This window comes from Neoarius graeffei, chromosome 28 (genome assembly GCF_027579695.1).
Source record: "Neoarius graeffei isolate fNeoGra1 chromosome 28, fNeoGra1.pri, whole genome shotgun sequence".
NCBI classification, from domain to species: domain Eukaryota; kingdom Metazoa; phylum Chordata; class Actinopteri; order Siluriformes; family Ariidae; genus Neoarius; species Neoarius graeffei.
Genome location: NC_083596.1, coordinates 1,438,666 through 1,457,723, shown reverse-complemented (window position 1 = coordinate 1,457,723; position 19,058 = coordinate 1,438,666). Strand labels below are relative to the sequence as shown.

Genomic DNA, 19,058 nt, shown 5'->3' with positions numbered 1-19,058 from the left:
GAAATGTTGGGGCGTGTGAGAGAGAGAGAGAAATGTTGGGGCGTGTGTGAGAGAGAGAAATGTTGGGGCGTGTGAGAGAGAGAAATGTTGGGGCGTGTGAGAGAGAGAGAGAAATGTTGGGGCGTGTGAGAGAGAGAGAGAAATGTTGGGGCGTGTGTGAGAGAGAGAAATGTTGGGGCGTGTGTGTGTGAGAGAGAAATGTTGGGGTGTGTGAGAGAGAGAGAAATGTTGGGGCGTGTGAGAGAGAAGTGTTGGGGCATTAATAATTTAAACCTGTGTTTTAATTTCGGAACATTTATATTTAAATACAGTAAGTAACTTTAAAAACGCACATTGATAAAACTTGCTGAATTCGTGCTGAGTTTATCTCAAGAAGAAAATAAATATATCACAATGGAAAAATAACTTCGTTCCTCCCGAATAAGTTCCAAATCTGTGCTCAAATCAGAATTTAAGGGAGTTGTACTCAATAACGTACAATATGACTCGGGTAGTCAATGACATGGACAGGCTTTAATTTTCAAACAAATTTTGCATACACTGTACTCACACAATCTTGCCTATAAATCCCCGGGGGAAATGATGGGAAAATTGTCATTATTGAAGATGCCACGCCTAAGCCAAAATCAACGTGAACAGGCCATCAGGATGTTGCGTACCGGAAGTACACAGACAGAGGTCGCCCGGCACTTCGGTGTTCATCATTCGACCATTTCCCGTTTGAGTCAGCGTTACAGACAGACAGGGAGCACCAGGGATCGTCCACGCCCTGGTCAGCCTCGAGTCACGACGCCAGTTCAGGATCAGCACATCAGGCTAGCTCACCTCCGTGACAGATTCCTGACACCCTCAGTCACTGCTGCTGAGACCCCTGGACGACACAGACCCAGAATCTCCAGCATGACGGTCCGAACATGGACCAACTGTCACTTTGAATTTTTTTATTGTGAATTAATTCTTGAGTTTGACAATAAATGTCCTTTATCGATGTTTCAAGATGTGTGTGCATTACATACAATATCATAAATTTCAAATATATGCATGGATCTAAAGTGATATCGTGTTGAATTCCATTGGGCGTTTTCAAAGTTACTTAGTACATGTTTTAGTTTTATATTGTACATATTTTAACAACATTAACAGCAGGAGTTAAAACCAATCCATCCCCTCCAGAGACTTCGCCAAGGAGTCGACTCCGAGCCGAATCTTTAGCTTGAATCGACTTGCTTGTTCAGAGTCCTAAAACTTTGTTGTTCTGGAAATCTATCAGAATTCTGGAGTCAGGATCCTCTCTAGTTTTTCATCGCTCTCTCTCACACACACACCAGCTGTGAAGTTCATCGAATGCACCTTAACATCTGAGATAATTAAAAAAAAACAATAAGTAGCACAATCTGTACGTTAATTAGAATTTTTTTTAAAGTCTTGACAATCATCCTGACAAAACATTCTGTACGATTATATCTGAAAATCCTGCTACCCAAGTGCCACTATATGCTCAGGCATTTTGTGTTAAAAAAAAAAAAAAAAACTCCATGAAGAAAAAGAGAGAAGGATAAACAAGTGGCATTAAATAATTGTCAGTTATTTTATTTTTCACAGCATGAAGGACGCTGTAGTTCAGAAAGTGGTTCATGATATCGCTATCGTGTTCATATCGTCACTTTAGGATCAATAATCAGTCCACTTTCTCGAGCCGTGCTTCTCAGTGACATCTGCCAATTCTGTTTTATTAAAAAAAAGTTAACTCAGTTATTGAACATCTAAATATAAATGGAATCTATTAATCTAATGATGGCATCTACAATAAATATACCTTGTGTACATTTAAACTACACAATTTGCTTGTAAAATAGATATAGTGTGTTTTCATTTACGTTAAAACGACTAAGTTTTAGAACGTAATGATTTACTGAGGAGGTCAGTCTGATTTATGGTCATTGTGTAGGAGGAATTATTACACGCCTGGAAAGTCAGAAACTAGCAAAAAAAATAGACAAGAAAGCAGACAAATCTTCAAATCAAAATTGTTTATTATCCAATTGTGTTTGTTGTAGCATTAACACCACATTCATCCGATCCGTTAAGGATTTAATGCCTCGCTTTTAAAGACTCAAACTAAACGAGTCCGAGACCATGATCATCTCCCAGTTTTTGTTCTGAGCTTAGACACCCAAAAAACAAAAATCCCACACCCAGTGTGATTTCACACTAATTTCAGTTTGTCTCTTCTGCACTTATGTAAGAGACTCAACTTTAATCCTTGTCCAAGTTGACGACACACACACGTTCCACTGTTGGCGCACAAAAAAAAAACCAAACAAAAAAACCTTCATTAAAAACATGGCAGTCGAGCCTTCGCAGTTCTTGCGATTTTGTCGCTCATCATGTCGACACCGGTTTCCATTAAACAGTGTGAACGAAGCTCAGCTGCGCGTTGTTCATGATCCGACAGAGCAATCTCAGACTTTTATAATCGTGTCTTACAGAATGCCATGTTTACATTTGGATCCAAAACAGTCAACCAACTAATGTAGCAACATGACCATGTGACCTCAGTCATGGCACTAGCTTAACCTGCTAGCTGTGTTTAGTACCATGAAAGGAAATTCCTGAGGAACGCTAATAAACTGTTGGTGATGTTCAGTAAAATCGACTCCTAATAAGATCATTAATCGTGATAAAATTTCAGGCAATAATTGAGAGCGCTGAAGTACAGATTTGCTTTATCCGAGTCCCTGAAGGAACGTAAAGCACCAGGTTCAAGGAGGAGGCTTTTATTTTTTTTTTTAAGAAAAAGCCTAAGATTTTAAACAGAAGGAAAGAGTACATGGGTTTGATCCCAAATCACTCCACTGATTACATCAGAGGATTAGAGAGAGGGAGGAAAAAAATGAACAGAAAAGGATTAAAAGTGGAGTGAATAAATTTACAAACCAGGTGTGTGCTGAGATTAACACGTCATCTCAGTAACGTTTCATCAACGTTCAAATAACAGTAATATACAGTAACTACTACAGATCAGACAGAGGTTTGATCTCTGAACGGATTTCTAATCTAATGACCATCTCTGAGAATTCTGGAATTTTGATGAGAAGTGATATGACGTGTTCCTGATCATCAGCACAAACCTCACTCACTCACTCTCACACAAAGTTGAAATCTCAAACCTGTTCAAAGCTCAAACACATTCAACTTTTACATTTTCCCCCAAAACACAACAAATTCACACACTTCAGTCTCTTGTTTCAGTCCATGCTTCTGTCTGACGCTCAGGAGGAAGTGATGACATTCTGGAGCGACTTCCTCCCAGCAGTGTGGAGAATTCCCTGGAGTTCGTCTTGATCTCATTTTAAAAAACACACGCGCGCTCACTTTTGAGGAGCAGGGCCTTTGTGAAACAGATAGATCGGTCTCTGAAAACCTGAAAGAAAAACTTTGATTTAATTAAGGAATTAAGAGGTAAAATCCTTTCACTGCATCACCATAGCAACAGGCCAAATATCCTCAACACTGCAGCTCAACCGTAACTGGCTTAATTAAGATGCAACTTTAGATTTAGTACATATTTAACATTTCCATTTTTAGCAAACAGCATCAACACAACTGAACATGGAGGTACACACACCAGCTTCCTGTTTCGTTCTTCTGTAGAAAACAGATTAGGGGCGGGGCTACATCTGAGCTCAGTTTTGTGATGTCACTGGACAAATAAGCTCAACAACTTTGGACCAGCGATGTCTGAAGATCACAGGATGACAACGGGCTGCCGAGAAAAATCTTGATGCTAATCTTGCTAACTGAAATAATGTTCTACATGAAAGAGATGGTGGTTGTCATGGTGATGTGATAATGCACTGACTCTTCATCTGCTGTTAAAGAGTGATGTAAAGACTGATTAATGCGAGTTCGTGAATTTTAGATAGAATGGGATGGCAGGATCTGGGGGAGGGGATTTATACATTTGCATATTCATATCCTGGTGCTTTTATTTCATATAAAATTAAAGCTAATAATAAAGTGCTAAGACATGGCAACTTTTTTTTCTTCTTCGACTTGGCTGTGCACGCGCGTGTCAGGGGTACTGACCTCGTGATGAACTGTTCGGAGTTCCGAGGAGCTCGTAGCTGGAGAACCCCACCTCACTTGTCAGGAAGGAAGAGAACTGCTCCGGCTTCAGCTGGATGCTGAAATAGTTTTTATAGATCGTCTCCTGCATCAGAGGAAAGGAGGGAAAAAAGAAAAAAAGTTAATGAAATGGATCTGAAGATGGCGTACAGTGAAGGAGGCGGGTCACTGATTCACTGAGTGTCGTCACCGTACCGTGAGCTTCTTCCTCTTGCTGTAGGAGTTCCAGGGCTGGGGTTCGAGGATAAAGAGGCCGCCGGGGCGAAGGTGACGATACGCACGGTGGAAGAAACGACGGAGTCCGACGTCACCCCAGTTCAGGTGAACCCACTTTGTGATACTCAGACACAGAATCACATCAAACTCCTCACGCTGAGTCTCCAACAACATGTCACTGTCCAACACATAGTTCCCCTGAGAGAGAGAGAGAGAGAGAGAGACAGTTTGCATTAAACTAATTCACACCTGAGCTTCATGAAATGATAGAAGTTTCTCCAAAAAGGGGAGCTGTAGACTGATGCTATAGCATCCACACACACCTCCTTAATAAGCTGTTAGTAGGGATGTAATGGTACACCTTTGTACTAGGGATGTTAACCGATGACCGTTTGACCGGTGGTTGACCGAATCAACATCAACCGGTTAATTTTTTTTGGTTGTCGGTTAAAAAAAAAAAAATCAATCGTTCTGAAGCTGCCGATTTTGGAGCAGACAGCTGACAAATCAGAAACACCCATTCAGTCATGTCCTGCCCAGCTGCCACTCGGTGAAAGAAAAGTGTAGACACCAGCTTTTTAGCTTACAAATTACTATTTTTTTTTTTTTTAATTATTAGAAGGCACATGGAGTTTAGTCCTGCCTTGGCCAGTGCATTCTGAAAGTGTGTTTCGGTCTGTAGCCAACAATGCATGTTATTGCAGATCACATCTCTCCACACAAACTAAAGGCGCAGATGCTAACTTTTTTTTTTTTTTTAAATCGCGCAGATCCGTTTGTTTTTTTTTTTGGGGGGGGGCGTTGGCGTGTCCGATTGTAATTTCAAGGTGGATTCTGTATTAAAATTACTAAATAGGCGGGTGCTGTTGCAGTCCATGAGGTGTGGGGGGGGGTGAAAGGAGGGCAGTGGATTGGGGGGCTGCGCGCGTTTGCATGGAAGCTGCGCAATCAGTAGATCAGAATGCGTACATTAAATTTTGCGCGGGCACGCGGCTTTCTGATTTGCTGTTTTCTTCTCATGCTTGTACTTCCTGTGTTTCGTGGACTGTGGCGGCATTTGCTTCTATGCAGAATTTGCTTTGATGAAGTTGGGGTCGGACGCTCCAATGCCCCCCCCTTGGGAAAGGAAGGTCGGATCTGCGCGATTCAGCCGTGGAGAGGGCGGCATCCGCCAAAAGGCGCGCCGTTTGCATCCCTGTAATAATTCCAATTCTAGAATTTTAAACTCATAGGTTAACCGACTTTAACCGGCTAATGAGGCTCGGTGGTCGGTCAAGATTTTTTTTAGTTTTCGCCATCCTTACTTTGTACCGGACCGTTTCAGTACCAGACCCTCTCAGTACTGTGCAGCTGTGTACCAAATGCAGTCTAACAGTAATTAACAAGAGGTTTTTTCTATGTGCAACAGACTTCAAATCCGAGTCCCCACACAAACACGTTAAGTGGTGGACTATGTTTTTTCAGTCGTCACCTCGCACTTTGAGTGCACTAAATGCACAGCCATTACAGTGAACGTCATGGATAATGCCCACCCATACCACACCTGAAAGTTGAAGGAATGTGAGCAGACCTGCAAGCTGGAACTGGTGATGCTGCACTTCAGTCAGTATGGAAAAGTTCATTTCATTTTAATTTAATAATTGGGCGGCACGGCGGTGTAGTGGTTAGCACTGTCACCTCACAGCAAGAAGGTCCGGGTTCGAGCCCCGTGGCCGGCGAGGGCCTTTCTGTGCGGAGTTTGCATGTTCTCCCCGTGTCTGCGTGGGTTTCCTCCGGGTGCTCCGGTTTCCCCCACAGTCCAAAGACATGCAGTTAGGTTAACATGGGACGGCCCTGGGCTGAGGTGCCCTTGAGCGAGGCACCGAACTCCCAACTGCTCCCCAGGCGCTGTTAGCATGGCTGCCCACTGCTCACGTGTGTTCACTGCTTCAGATGGGTTAAATGCAGAGAGGAATTTCACAAGCGTGATGAATAAAGTTGTGCTTTCTAATTTATTGGAGAAGTTATCAGCCGTATTCCATTTTATTTTTTATACATTTAAAGTGGTATTAAATTAAACTGTTGGTGTTTCCAAAAGTTCACAATAAACAACCTGAAATTTTACGTTGTGCATGTGTGTGTCTACTGCCTCACATTGGGGCTGCACCCGCTACATCATGCTGCAAGAGTGTAACAGTCGTGCACTGCGCATACAGGTGTTCCTATTAAAATGCCCAGTGAGTATACAATTCGGTTCACCATTTGAAATAAATGGACTAAAGAAATCATTTTCAAACGTTTATGCTTATTAGAGCGGGGAAGTGCATTCCTATTTTAAAATCTACCCCAGGTCGTCCCCCTTTCCTCGCCTTTTTCGGCCAGTGGTCCTGTGTATGATGTGACTCACTTCAGAGTTGTTACAGGAAGTTGTCAAACTATTGAGACCACTGAGTTCTAGTGCCGGACCTTTTCCAGGAAATAAGAGTTTGGGTCATGGCGACAGTGTGTGTGTGTGTGTGTGTGTGTGTCAGCCTCGATTTGGAGGTTTCAGTTTCGAAAACTAAGAGTAGAATAATAAGACACTTGGTATATTTTACTTCTATGATTTTTAAAAATTGTTCATTTTTGGATTATGCTTCATTTTTGTGGCTACTGCCTCAGACTAAATATATATGCTGTATTTACTGTATGGACATGGGATCAGAAAACTATTTTATTTATAAGCCACATGGACCCATAGGGAACCGATTTTTTCTTCTTACTGCACCGAAAAAAACCTGAACCGTGACTTCAAAACCAAGGTACATACCGAACCAGGATGTGTGTGTACCATTACACCCGTACCCATTAGAGAATCATTTTATAGTTCACACGTGCACACACTAACATTTCAGCAACACTGCCACACCCAGGATCAACACAAACCATAACATACAAGTAATGAGAAGTGAAAGAATTCCATTGTGAAAGTCACGCCTGGCACTAAACACAGTCACATGATGACCTGTTTACACTGCTGTACTAAACACTTGATAAGTCTCAATTAAAGTTTGTACTGCAGAGTTTGTGTTAGATTTGTGCTTTATAAATGCAGATAAAATGTGAATTTTATAGCACGTTTCTGAACAATTGTGGAGAGAACTGAGACATAAAACAAAGGAGTGAGAGAAGAAAGAGGACTCAAAGAGAAACATTACAATAAAATGATAAAGTTCAGTCCTGAGCTCATGGAGAACAGCAGGTCATGACAGTCCTTCAGTGTCCGTGTCTCTCTCTCTCTCTCCCTCACTTATATCCATCACTGATCAGACACTAATCCCTCTAATCTACAGTCTGGATTATTAAAGACTTCATCCTGTGTGTTGATCCCGGGTATGAACACACACGCCATTAAATCATCACACTCCCAGCCAATCAGAATGCACCACTGTGCTGGATTTAATGACCAATCACTAACCATCAGTTACTTCCAGTTTAATATGTAGAATAATAAATGGCTTCATGTTCATGATGCAGAAACGTCTACCTTCACCGCAGTTACCTTCATTAAAAGTGCTGGAAAACGAACAGATGAATACACAAATTTGGACACGCCCCCATATCCTCCTGCCATCCCTTAGTTGAATATTAACTAACTTGCATAACCAGGTAGTTAACTGCCTGTAAACTCGGTCAAATTAGTATCAGAGCCTCGATTAGCATTGATGTCTGTTTAACAGCAGAAAAATCGTAACCATGACAACCACACACCCAGTCACTGCTAACATTCAGCATGAGCGCATGTTTTAGAGAGTGTACACAGAAAGGCTGCAATGGAAACGATGCGAAATTGATGTTCCAGTTTGTCAACGTTGAGTTCTGTGATGCATTAAAACTAAAGAATATTGAATATTATGCAAATATCTTCCTCCACTGATGTCATAACCTTGACACGGTGTCTGAGGATTGGTTTGTGATGGTGATCTTACCCTGACAAACGTGACATTGGAGGGAAAATTCCCAGGAGGAAGTGTGGGCGTGTCAGGAAGAGGAGGAGCAGCGATTGGTCCTCGGGAGATGCAGAGAGAAACAGGAAATAAGCGACTCCCATTGGGCGATAAGGATCCTCCGACCCGGAACACCTCATTCTCTCCATGCTCTGATCCATCTTTTTCTCTCATCTCTTCAGATTTGGTTTCCTTTTCATCTCCATCTCCTCTCTTTTTCTCCGACATCTTTTCAAGCTTCTCGCTCGAGGTCTCATCCTCGTTCCGCTCTTTCCTCACCTGGAGCGTGTGCACTTCCGAGAGATAATGCCGGATGTTTTGTTTCGCTGCGTGGATCAGCGCACCGTCTATATCTAAGCCCACGATGCATGCCGGCCGCCAGTTTCTAGCAATAGTAAGTGTCAAGTGACCAGTGTTACAGCCTAAATCCAGGACTTCCTTCCCTTGGAACCATTCTGGTTTAAAGGCACGGATCCGAACATCCTCGACCGCACCCGGGTTCCTGTAACCATAGTACTGATTATAGTTCCCGTACTGAAACTTCTTTTTCTGCTGCTGGTTTGGTTTTTGCTGATTGCAGTTTCTCGGGTCTGGTTTGTGGTTGTTCCTCTGCTGCCCCCTCTGACTGGGAGGATGTTGCTGTGCTGATTCTGACCCAGACGTTCGGTTCTTATCCAAACATGGTCCACTGGAATTCTCGGATCTGCTGCTGCTGCGCTTCCGTTTGCGTTGTCGGTGCAATGCGTGCGTCACAGGCGTCTGTGTGCTGTCTTTTTCCTCACAAACTTCCTGTTTTGGTGGAACGTTGGACTCTGTTGCTTCATCTTTTAGGACAGCTTTGGAGTCTGGGCTGTTCTGAAGATTAATCCCTGAGGATGCTAATGTGCACTCAGATTCTGAATTTAAGCACCCTTCTGATTGGTTGAGCTCCACGGACACCCCTTCAACAACTCCTACACCATCTACACTTCCTGTTCCTCCTACTACGCAGTCTCTTCCTCTTCCCACACCACCTCTTGCTGCTATTCCTCCATGATGCCTGTTCCGGTGTCTCCTCCGTCCACCGCCACTTTTAAAAGGAGTAAGCACGATGCCCGCGTCCCCTCTGGTGCAACCGTTCAGGTTCAGTGGGTCCGTGATGTCCCTCGGAATCAGGATCTCGACCGGATCCCGGCTTTTTGCCGGAAGCGGAGAGGACTTGGGCGTCTCTGCATTTAAAGCCCGGTTCACTTCTTCATCCAATAAGCTGTTGAGGTTGAGTGGATCAAAGATGTTCCCACCCAGTAGAAAGTTGGTGGGCAGGACAGACTCAGTCTCCGAGTTGGCACGACGGCGACGTTTCCCGAACACAGGATGCTTAAATCCGCCACTTATCGTACTCCGACGTTTGTTCGGTCTCTGCTGATGGGGTTTAGGATTCTGGACACCATCTAGGTTTTGCGTCACGGAGTCTGGCACGATGACTCCATTGTCACTGATGGCTGTTGTGTTTCCATTTTCCTTAGCAAGGCTACAAAGGCCATCTTTCTTGGTGAGAGTTATCATTTCAGCAGACTGCTGAGGATTTTCAGCACCGTTTCCGGAAAGTTCTGGCTGCTGTCGTGGTAAAGACACGTATGCTGGCTGGTCACTCAGTAAAACAGTCTCTTTATTAACAGACATTTCTATCATTTTCTAATCAGCACAGCGTCGTTCGAGCACACTGAAGGATCTGAAACATTCAGGAGAAAAACATGAGAACATTCCCAAGCACTTTTATATATACACACTCAAACATTTGGACTTTTTTTTTGTATATGCAGGCATATGCAAATCTGCTCAGTTATCACGTAATCAACACACTAATGTGATCCTTCATGACAAAACCAGTCAAAGTCCCAAGTCCAGATTTTGAGAGAAATTTGGAAATACATTGTGGGGGCTAAAATAGTTGTATTTTAGAATTTGGCATAAAATCAGAGGATAATATCTACACCATGTTTTGAAATAACTGTCAAAACTCATACCTTAGGACGTTTAAAACATGCTTTTATTCACACAATACATTCACATCCTCATAGAAATTTGGAAAAAAAGAAACCCTTCAGACTTTACACCGCTGACGACACATTTCAGAACAAAACCCTTCATTTCTGGTATCAAAATACAGCGGAGATTTCACACTCACTAGCTACAGTATTCATTATAACAATTTCAACAAGTAGCCAATAAAAACGGTATAAAACTCATCTTCGTGTAAATAAAATCTCCTTGGTGCTATGCATGATCTACAAGAAGGCTTCCAATTAGCTGCGTGTTGTGAACTGTGCATACGAAGAGCCAATCAGAAGCCTTCTAACCCTAGATCATGCATAATATACTTCCTGTATGAACCGTTGCAGGAGAAGTCATAAAGCTTTTAAACTTTAATTGCAACGATACTTAAAATTAAGATATTTAGTTGCAGATTTCTTAACCCTGAGAAGAGGATCTTACCGCTGAGATCAATAACGATGAAGATGAATTTGAGGATGACTCTGAACCAGAAAAGATCGATTTCATCATGGAAAGTGATGTCGCCCAATCGAGGGAGAGAAAGCTTTAAAGTGCATATCACAGGTAAATTCAGGAGCAAGATCAATGTAATTCTATTTTATATTAAACCTTGGTCAAATATCTGTCACACTTTGCGCAGTTTTTTTTTTTTTACCTTGCGCAATACCAGAAAAATTCAGTTGAAATCAAGCCATTTGAGGTGAATTGGTCCGCCTCTGAAAAAACTTGGCATTTGGATTTCCCGGCAAACAGTGATTTTCGTGGCATCGCGTGCAGAACGCCTCCTTCTGAATCCTACATCAGCGCTGGTTTGTTTATGAGAAAACAACCTGGTGGTTTTCTGCAAATTTCAATGTTATCGTGTAATTATTAAAATGGTTAACAGATGTATCGTAGGAGGGTGTAGCAACACCAATCATGATGGGATTAGTACTCATCGTTTCCCGCACTGCGCTCAGGTGACAACTCCATATTTCAATGCAAAATTGCTCGCTGCTAAACTTGGTCTACACAGGCTGTGCACTGACACCGTGCAAAGCTCTCACAGCCTGCTGGCGCTTCCGCAGGTGACGTCACAAATCTGGCTCCAGACTCCCTTGGGATTTTTCCAGACGCATTTTATTTTATGCTGTAGACAGATGGCCTTGTGCAAAATTACCTTTCTGGATGAGTGTGTAAAGGGACATACTTTCATATAAACAAAACATAAAATTGGTCCAGGATATACACTTAAGGCGAGTCACGTTTTATACCTCATGGGTAATGACTGGGTTTTCTGTAGTGTGTTGTGGAAGTTATTGAGAGGAGCATCATAAACACGCTGGGCGTTATGGTTACCGACTTATCAAAGTGGACTTAATCCAGGTGTATACCAACCAAACTGGCACAATTCAGGTACAGATAGAGCAAGGCCTCTCCATTACAGAGAACATCTGGGCTCCACTTCAGACTCGAATCAAAGACAGTTGATCCTGGGCCCCTGTGCACCAGCAAACTAACAAACCTCTATTTGAGTTCACTGAAAATTTTAGCAGGGAATTATTCTCAAGCACTATCAGGACTCCGCTTACCTTTAACTTCAACACAACACTTGAGTTACGATTGAACCGTGTGTTGGAGAGTCTCGGAACAAACACTGAAGGAATCCGAATTTTCTGTCGATTTTTAAAACGAACACAGAATGACGTCGCGGTTTACGTCATACGTTCGCCGCGGGAACTCAACACGCCACGCCCCCAAAACGCCCTTCAGTCACATAATAATAATAATTATTGTTTTTATTATTATTATTATTATTATTATAAGCCGACACTGGCCCATGTACTCGGGGACGGTCACAAAACCAGTCACATGGGTCAAATTTTAAAAATTGAGTTACTATTTTCATGAAGGACCATTAAAAAGCTTTGTAATGGAACTCACAGGTCTATAAATAAACTATTATTGACCTCAGAATCAACATTTTAACCCAAAATACTTAAATCACATACATTCGTTCATGTACCGGATATTTATTAACAAAATATGCTTCTCCTTAGATAAAATATACTCCTGACCCATACAAATTCATAATAATAATCCAGTTGAGTTTCAGAGCAAAAACAAATGATTCACTTTACGTTACCTTGATTTTCCTGTCCTGCGTGTCTCCGCCTCCGAGCGCATGAAACCCCGCCTCCGAGCGTCACATTCTCCTCGCGCTCATGAATAATTCATAATCCAAGACCAAGCTCAAGTCGACGAAGAGGAGTTTTTTTTTAAAATAACAATAAATAAGTAAATAAATAAAACTGACCAATTCCCGCGCAGTCTTACAAAAAAAAAAAAACCTCTCTTAAAGCGATACCGGAAGAAAGGAGGAGGGAAAATCCCAACAAAACAAAGAACAGCCGCGACAATCTGGCAGCTGTCGGTTCAGCGCGAGCGGTTAGCAGCTTTAGCAACCGCCACTGAGTTAGCGCTCCGGTTAGCACAGCGGCTAGCTAACGTCATATTAAAGATAAAAAAAAACAATAACATTAAAGACACACCCCTCAGAAAACAAGGCCTGAATAAAATCATCTATAGAATTATGGAATTACTGTATCTGTGTGAAGGTGTGAATAGTTAATATTATATATTAACCACAGGTGATTATTATATTATAATTTCTCTCCTTCTCTGAACTGAACTCCTGTAGCCGACACCACTCAACTTTCAGCTGCAGACTCGCTGTGGCGAGCGGGGTTTCCTGCGGCTTATATAGTCCCAGAGCCCTCGCGCGCTCTGACGGGCAGACAGCACAGCCAATAATCAGCCGGCTTGCATTTTCTGCACCAATAAGATCAGCTGGAAGGCGGAACTAGCCTACTTTTGGTTTTATAGCCGTTTATTTAGCTGCCTGAACAAAACTCGAAACTCGTTTCTTCTTCAGTGAAAATGTGAGTCTAAAATCAGCGGGAAACAACTCGCTTCATAGTCAGTGCTTGGTGCAAAAATAAACACTGAATATGATCGTTTTGGGACTGGAAATTGTTTTGTTTTGTTTTTTTACACTTCCTGACAGGCAACGAAAAGCCTGACTAAACTCTGAACGCACCAAACAGTAAACACAAGGCAGTTTGTATGGCTTGGTTATGGACAGGCATTCTGTTAAATAGCATTTCTGTTCACTTATTTTTGCTTACTCCACGTCTATAGTCACTGAATAAACAGTGAAACATGCTGTATGAAACATTATCAAATCATCAATACCCCCTCTCCCAAATTCCCCCGGCACGTGTTTGATGGATGAAGCCTCACAGAATTTTGGGAAATGTATTCCCCCCCCCAATCTATTTCCTGCTACTCTATCGCCTCACTCCAATGCATGAAATCCAAACTGTAGTCCTGGATGGAGTGCATAATATCTCTGGGAAGCACATATGAACAAAATACACATGTTCTACATATCAGTGTAGCTCCTGAGCCTCCATAGCACTTAGGGTTAGCTAATTTGCCTGCTCTGCCCATCAGGTACTTTACATTAGAAGCATTTAGCAGGTGCTCTTATCCAGACCAACAGGGAACAGTGCCTTGCTCAAGGGCACTTTAGCCATTCCTGCTGATCAAGGGAATCGAACCAGCAATCTCTTGGTCCCAAAGCAGCTCCTCTAATCATTAAGCCATGGCTTCCCCATGTTAGAGCAGGAGCAGGAAAATCAGGATAAACCAGGCTTCGACATGAACTCAGCTTTCAGCGCTGCATGGTTTGCAGGCGCCATGATTATCCATCCATCCATTATCTGTAGCTGTTTATCCTGTTCTACAGGGTCGCAGGCAAGCTGGAGCCTATCCCAGCTGACTACGGGCGAAAGGCGGGGTTCACCCTGGACAAGTCGCCAGGTTATCACAGGGCTGACACATAGACACAGACAACCATTCACACTCACATTCACACCTACGCTCAATTTAGAGTCACCAGTTAACCTAACCTGCATGTCTTTGGACTGTGGGGGAAACTGGAGCACCCAGAGGAAACCCACACAGACATGGGGAGAACATGCAAACTCCACACAGAAAGGCCCTCGTCGGCCACGGGGCTCGAACCCGGACCTTCTTGCTGTGAGGCGACAGCGCTAACCACTACACCACCGTACCGCTGCGCCATGATTAATGTTTCTGTTATTTCACACTGACATCAGCCTCGAAACTAACATTAGCAGGTCCAGCTGAGGGTGAATGCACTCGACTAAGAGAGGCCAAGCGCTCTAATTAGGTTCTAATTTTAGATAAGCTAGCCTACTATGGTATGACATAATAATGTACTTGTGCAACTAAAATAGGGTTGAAAAATTTATTTCCTGAAACAATAAACAGTCCAAATACAGAACATCACTGATCACAGTAGGGCTTTTCTGCGCACATCATGTCAGAATCAGAATCATGTGTACTGTATGCTAGCAGTATGGCTGTTGATTATATTCATTACAACCCCGATTCCAAAAAAGTTGGGACAAAGTACAAATTGTAAATAAAAACAGAGTGCAATGATGTGGAAGTTTCAAAATTCCATATTTTATTCAGAATAGAACATAGATGACATATCAAATGTTTAAACTGAGAAAATGTATCATTTAAAGAGAAAAATTAGGTGATTTTAAATTTCATGACAACAACACATCTCAAAAAAGTTGGGACAAGGCCATGTTTCCCACTGTGAGACATCCCCTTTTCTCTTTACAACAGTCTGTAAACGTCTGGGGACTGAGGAGACAAGTTGCTCAAGTTTAGGGAGAGGAATGTTAACCCATTCTTGTCTAATGTAGGATTCTAGTTGCTCAACTGTCTTAGGTCTTTTTTGTTGTATCTTCCATTTTATGATGCGCCAAATGTTTTCTATGGGTGAAAGATCTGGACTGCAGGCTGGCCAGTTCAGTACCCGGACCCTTCTTCTACGCAGCCATGATGCTGTAATTGATGCAGTATGTGGTTTGGCATTGTCATGTTGGAAAATGCAAGGTCTTCCCTGAAAGAGACGTCGTCTGGATGAGAGCATATGTTGCTCTAGAACCTGGATATACCTTTCAGCATTGATGGTGTCTTTCCAGATGTGTAAGCTGCCCATGCCACACGCACTAATGCAACCCCATACCATCAGAGATGCAGGCTTCTGAACTGAGCGCTGACAACAACTTGGGTCGTCCTTCTCCTCTTTAGTCCGAATGACATGGCGTCCCTGATTTCCATAAAGAACTTCAAATTTTGATTCGTCTGACCACAGAACAGTTTTCCACTTTGCCACAGTCCATTTTAAATGAGCCTCGGCCCAGAGAAGATGTCTGCGCTTCTGGATCACGTTTAGATACGGCTTCTTCTTTGAACTATAGAGTTTTAACTGGCAACGGCGGATGGCACGGTGAATTGTGTTCACAGATAATGTTCTCTGGAAATATTCCTGAGCCCATTTTGTGATTTCCAATACAGAAGCATGCCTGTATGTGATGCAGTGCCGTCTAAGGGCCCGAAGATTACGGGCACCCAGTATGGTTTTCCGGCCTTGACCCTTACACACAGAGATTCTTCCAGATTCTCTGAATCTTTTGATGATATTATGCACTGTAGACGATGATATGTTCAAACTCTTTGCAATTTTACACTGTCGAACTCCTTTCTGATATTGCTCCACTATTTGTCGGCGCAGAATTAGGGGGATTGGTGATCCTCTTCCCATCTTTACTTCTGAGAGCCGCTGCCACTCCAAGATGCTCTTTTTATACCCAGTCATGTTAATGACCTATTGCCAATTGACCTAATGAGTTGCAATTTGGTCCTCCAGCTGTTCCTTTTTTGTACCTTTAACTTTTACAGCCTCTTATTGCCCCTGTCCCAACTTTTTTGAGATGTGTTGCTGTCATGAAATTTCAAATGAGCCAATATTTGGCATGAAATTTCAAAATGTCTCACTTTCGACATTTGATATGTTGTCTATGTTCTATTATGAATACAATATCAGTTTTTGAGATTTGTAAATTATTGCATTCCATTTTAATTTACAATTTGTACTTTGTCCCAACTTTTTTGGAATCGGGGTTATAGGTTTTATAATGTAGTCCATTAAAGGTGCAATTGTCAATTATTTTTCTGATGAGTACAAATAATCTGGAAAATCTGGAGAACATGGTTAAGCAATGGCATCAATTGTAGCTTATGTGGCTGAGAAACTGCCTAGAGAACCGTGGTCAGGGCCGGACTGTCTGCGTTTTTTCATGAATACCGGTACACCCTCATATCAGTCTGTTCAGAAAGGAAAACATTGCATAATCTGGTAACTGTTTGAATGACTGCTTTATATAACAAGTCATTTTTATCACTCAGAGCTGTTTGTAACCCTGGTCCTCCTGTAACTTTGCACTGTCAGAGCTTATTTGTTCACTGCCATCAGTCACTTTGCACCTTTAGAGTCTATCTATCTATCTATCTATCTATCTATCTATCTATCTATCTATCTATCTATCTATCTATCTATTGTTGCAACTAATCTTATGTCTTGAATATAATTTGAGACAGTACAAAAGCACAAGCCTGTGGCTTCTTTTTGAATACTGTCTCACCATTAGAGATACATTACATTTTAATTACAGTTAATTTTAATTAAAATTACCGATTCATTGATTAATATTAGAAATTATAGATATATGTAAAATATATATGTGCATATATATATATATATATATATATATATATATATATATATATATATATATATATATATATATATATGTGTGTGTGTGTGTGTGTGTGTGTGTGTTATATTTGCATTATCACTTATACATAATGAACTTTAATTCTATATATTTTTTATTGCTGTAAATTTTGTTAATTATGCCTTAGATATCATGGTAATGTGTAAATAATGTAATGTATCTACATTGGTTGTAAATTAAATTCAAATTCAATTCAATTTAAAACAATTCTATCTATCTATCTATCTATCTATCTATCTATCTATCTATCTATCTATCTATCTATCTATCTATCTATCTATCTATCTATCTATCTATCTATCAAATAAAAAGGTGATGGGGCATTTGCAGTAGCGGCTCCAAGTCTGTGGAACTGTTTGCCCCCAGACATTAGATTCGCCCCCTCTAGTTCTTCTTTTAAATCCAAGCTCAAAACTCACCTCTACTCGCTGGCTTTTGCATCCTCTGAGCTGCCCATTCCCTAGTTCTTTTTGTAGTGGGTGTTATTCAATGTTGTTGTTCATTTGTTGTTTGTGTAATTCTGGCCTCTTTGTCTATCTGTCAATCTCTGTGTTTGTAATGTGTACTTTTGTTGCAGCTATTAATGCATCTTTTCTTTTGTGTTGTGTTTATGTTTGTGCATTTTACCTCTGATTTCTTAGCTACCCTATGTACAGCACTTTGGTCAGTGAAAACTATTTTAAATGTGCTTTGTAAATTAAATTTACTCACTTTCTATCTATCTATCTATCTATCTATCTATCTATCTATCTATCTATCTATCTATCTATCTATCTATCTATCTATCTATCTATCTATCTATCTATCTATCTATCTATCTATCTATCTATCTATTGCCTGTATGAATCAAACCGGTGATCTGCTAATAAACTGATGGGAGTTCATAAAATAGATAAACTCAGAGCAAATGAACTCTTAAAGCTACAGTAGACTGCCTTTCAGATTTTTCAAGTGTAGGTCATAAAAATAATTTTCCCGACACCCAATTATTTTTGTTTAGTGAATTTGAATCACAGACATCCAATTTTATTATTATTATTATTATTATTAATATTATTATTATTATTAGAACAATAATGAATTTAGGGCCACATGGCCCGAAATTCTCTGCTATTTTTTCCTGCTTCACCATGACCCAATTCAAGATACTACATCATGCATCACATGGTGGGCTTTCCCCATTCATGTGAGGCATTGTGGGATACAAATTTGAAACAAGAGAGAAAAATGGAGGACGTGAGTGTGTGAATGAAATGTGAAAGACTGACTACAGTAATGGAAAGCGAGGAAACCCTGTGTCAGCGTGGGTTTCCTCCAGGTGCTCTGGTTTCCCCCACAGTTCAAAGACATGCAGTAGGTTAACATAGGGCGGCCTTGGGCTGAAGTGCCCTTGAGTGAGGTACCCAACCTCTGACTGCTCCTCGGGCGCTGTAGTGTGGCTGCCCACTGCTCTGGGTGTGTGTTCACTGCTTCAGATGGGTTAAATGCAGAGGATGAACCTCACTCTGCTTGAAGTGTGCATGTGACAAATAAAGGTTTCTTCTTTCTTCTTTTTCTAAGAGGAAAAGATGTTATGTTATATACGAAGGAAAGGAAATGCAGGACCAAACTAATAAATATGGGCGCTCAGCGAGCACCTCGGTGTGATCAGCTGTTCGTTTAGCGACAGAATGATGGAACTGTCAGTGCACGCTCAAAGGTAAACCTGTAGATGGCAGTAATGCAACACTGTGGATGCCAGCTGCCGTAAAACCCAAAAGAAGAAGGTACACCTGCGCATGCGCACACGGACTTCCTCTGTCTGCTTGACTGCGCCAAGCGAGTGATTTCATCCACATTATTTGCTTTAATCCCCTCAAATTAAATAAATTCCCAGCCACAGAATGGCCTGACATATTTTTTTTAGATATTCCAGAAATAAACATATATCACAATGACCACATTTCAGAGGGAACTAAATTTCACCAATTTTATGAAATCAAAAGGCCGC

At 41.5% G+C, this 19,058-nt stretch overlaps 1 protein-coding gene across 3 annotated transcripts; it reads right to left on the bottom strand.

The window, feature by feature from the left end:
* Positions 1-2,015: 2,015 nt before the first annotated feature.
* Positions 2,016-13,043, bottom strand: mepcea (methylphosphate capping enzyme a). 3 transcript variants are annotated; one of them, XM_060913280.1, is made up of 7 exons: positions 12,469-13,043; positions 10,999-11,184; positions 10,785-10,887; positions 8,292-10,020; positions 4,324-4,542; positions 4,090-4,213; positions 2,016-3,424 (listed from the first exon to the last, which is right to left on the bottom strand). In XM_060913280.1, exons 4-7 carry the CDS (start codon positions 9,978-9,980, stop codon positions 3,372-3,374), a joined length of 2,085 nt encoding a protein of 694 aa, XP_060769263.1. In that variant the 5' UTR covers positions 9,981-10,020; positions 10,785-10,887; positions 10,999-11,184; positions 12,469-13,043; the 3' UTR covers positions 2,016-3,371. The 3 variants fall into 3 exon arrangements, with proteins under 3 accessions (XP_060769263.1, XP_060769262.1, XP_060769264.1); XM_060913279.1 differs by lacking the exons at positions 10,785-10,887; positions 10,999-11,184; XM_060913281.1 differs by lacking the exons at positions 10,999-11,184; positions 12,469-13,043 and having other exon boundaries at positions 10,785-10,977.
* Between the last annotated feature and the right edge of the window lie 6,015 nt (positions 13,044-19,058).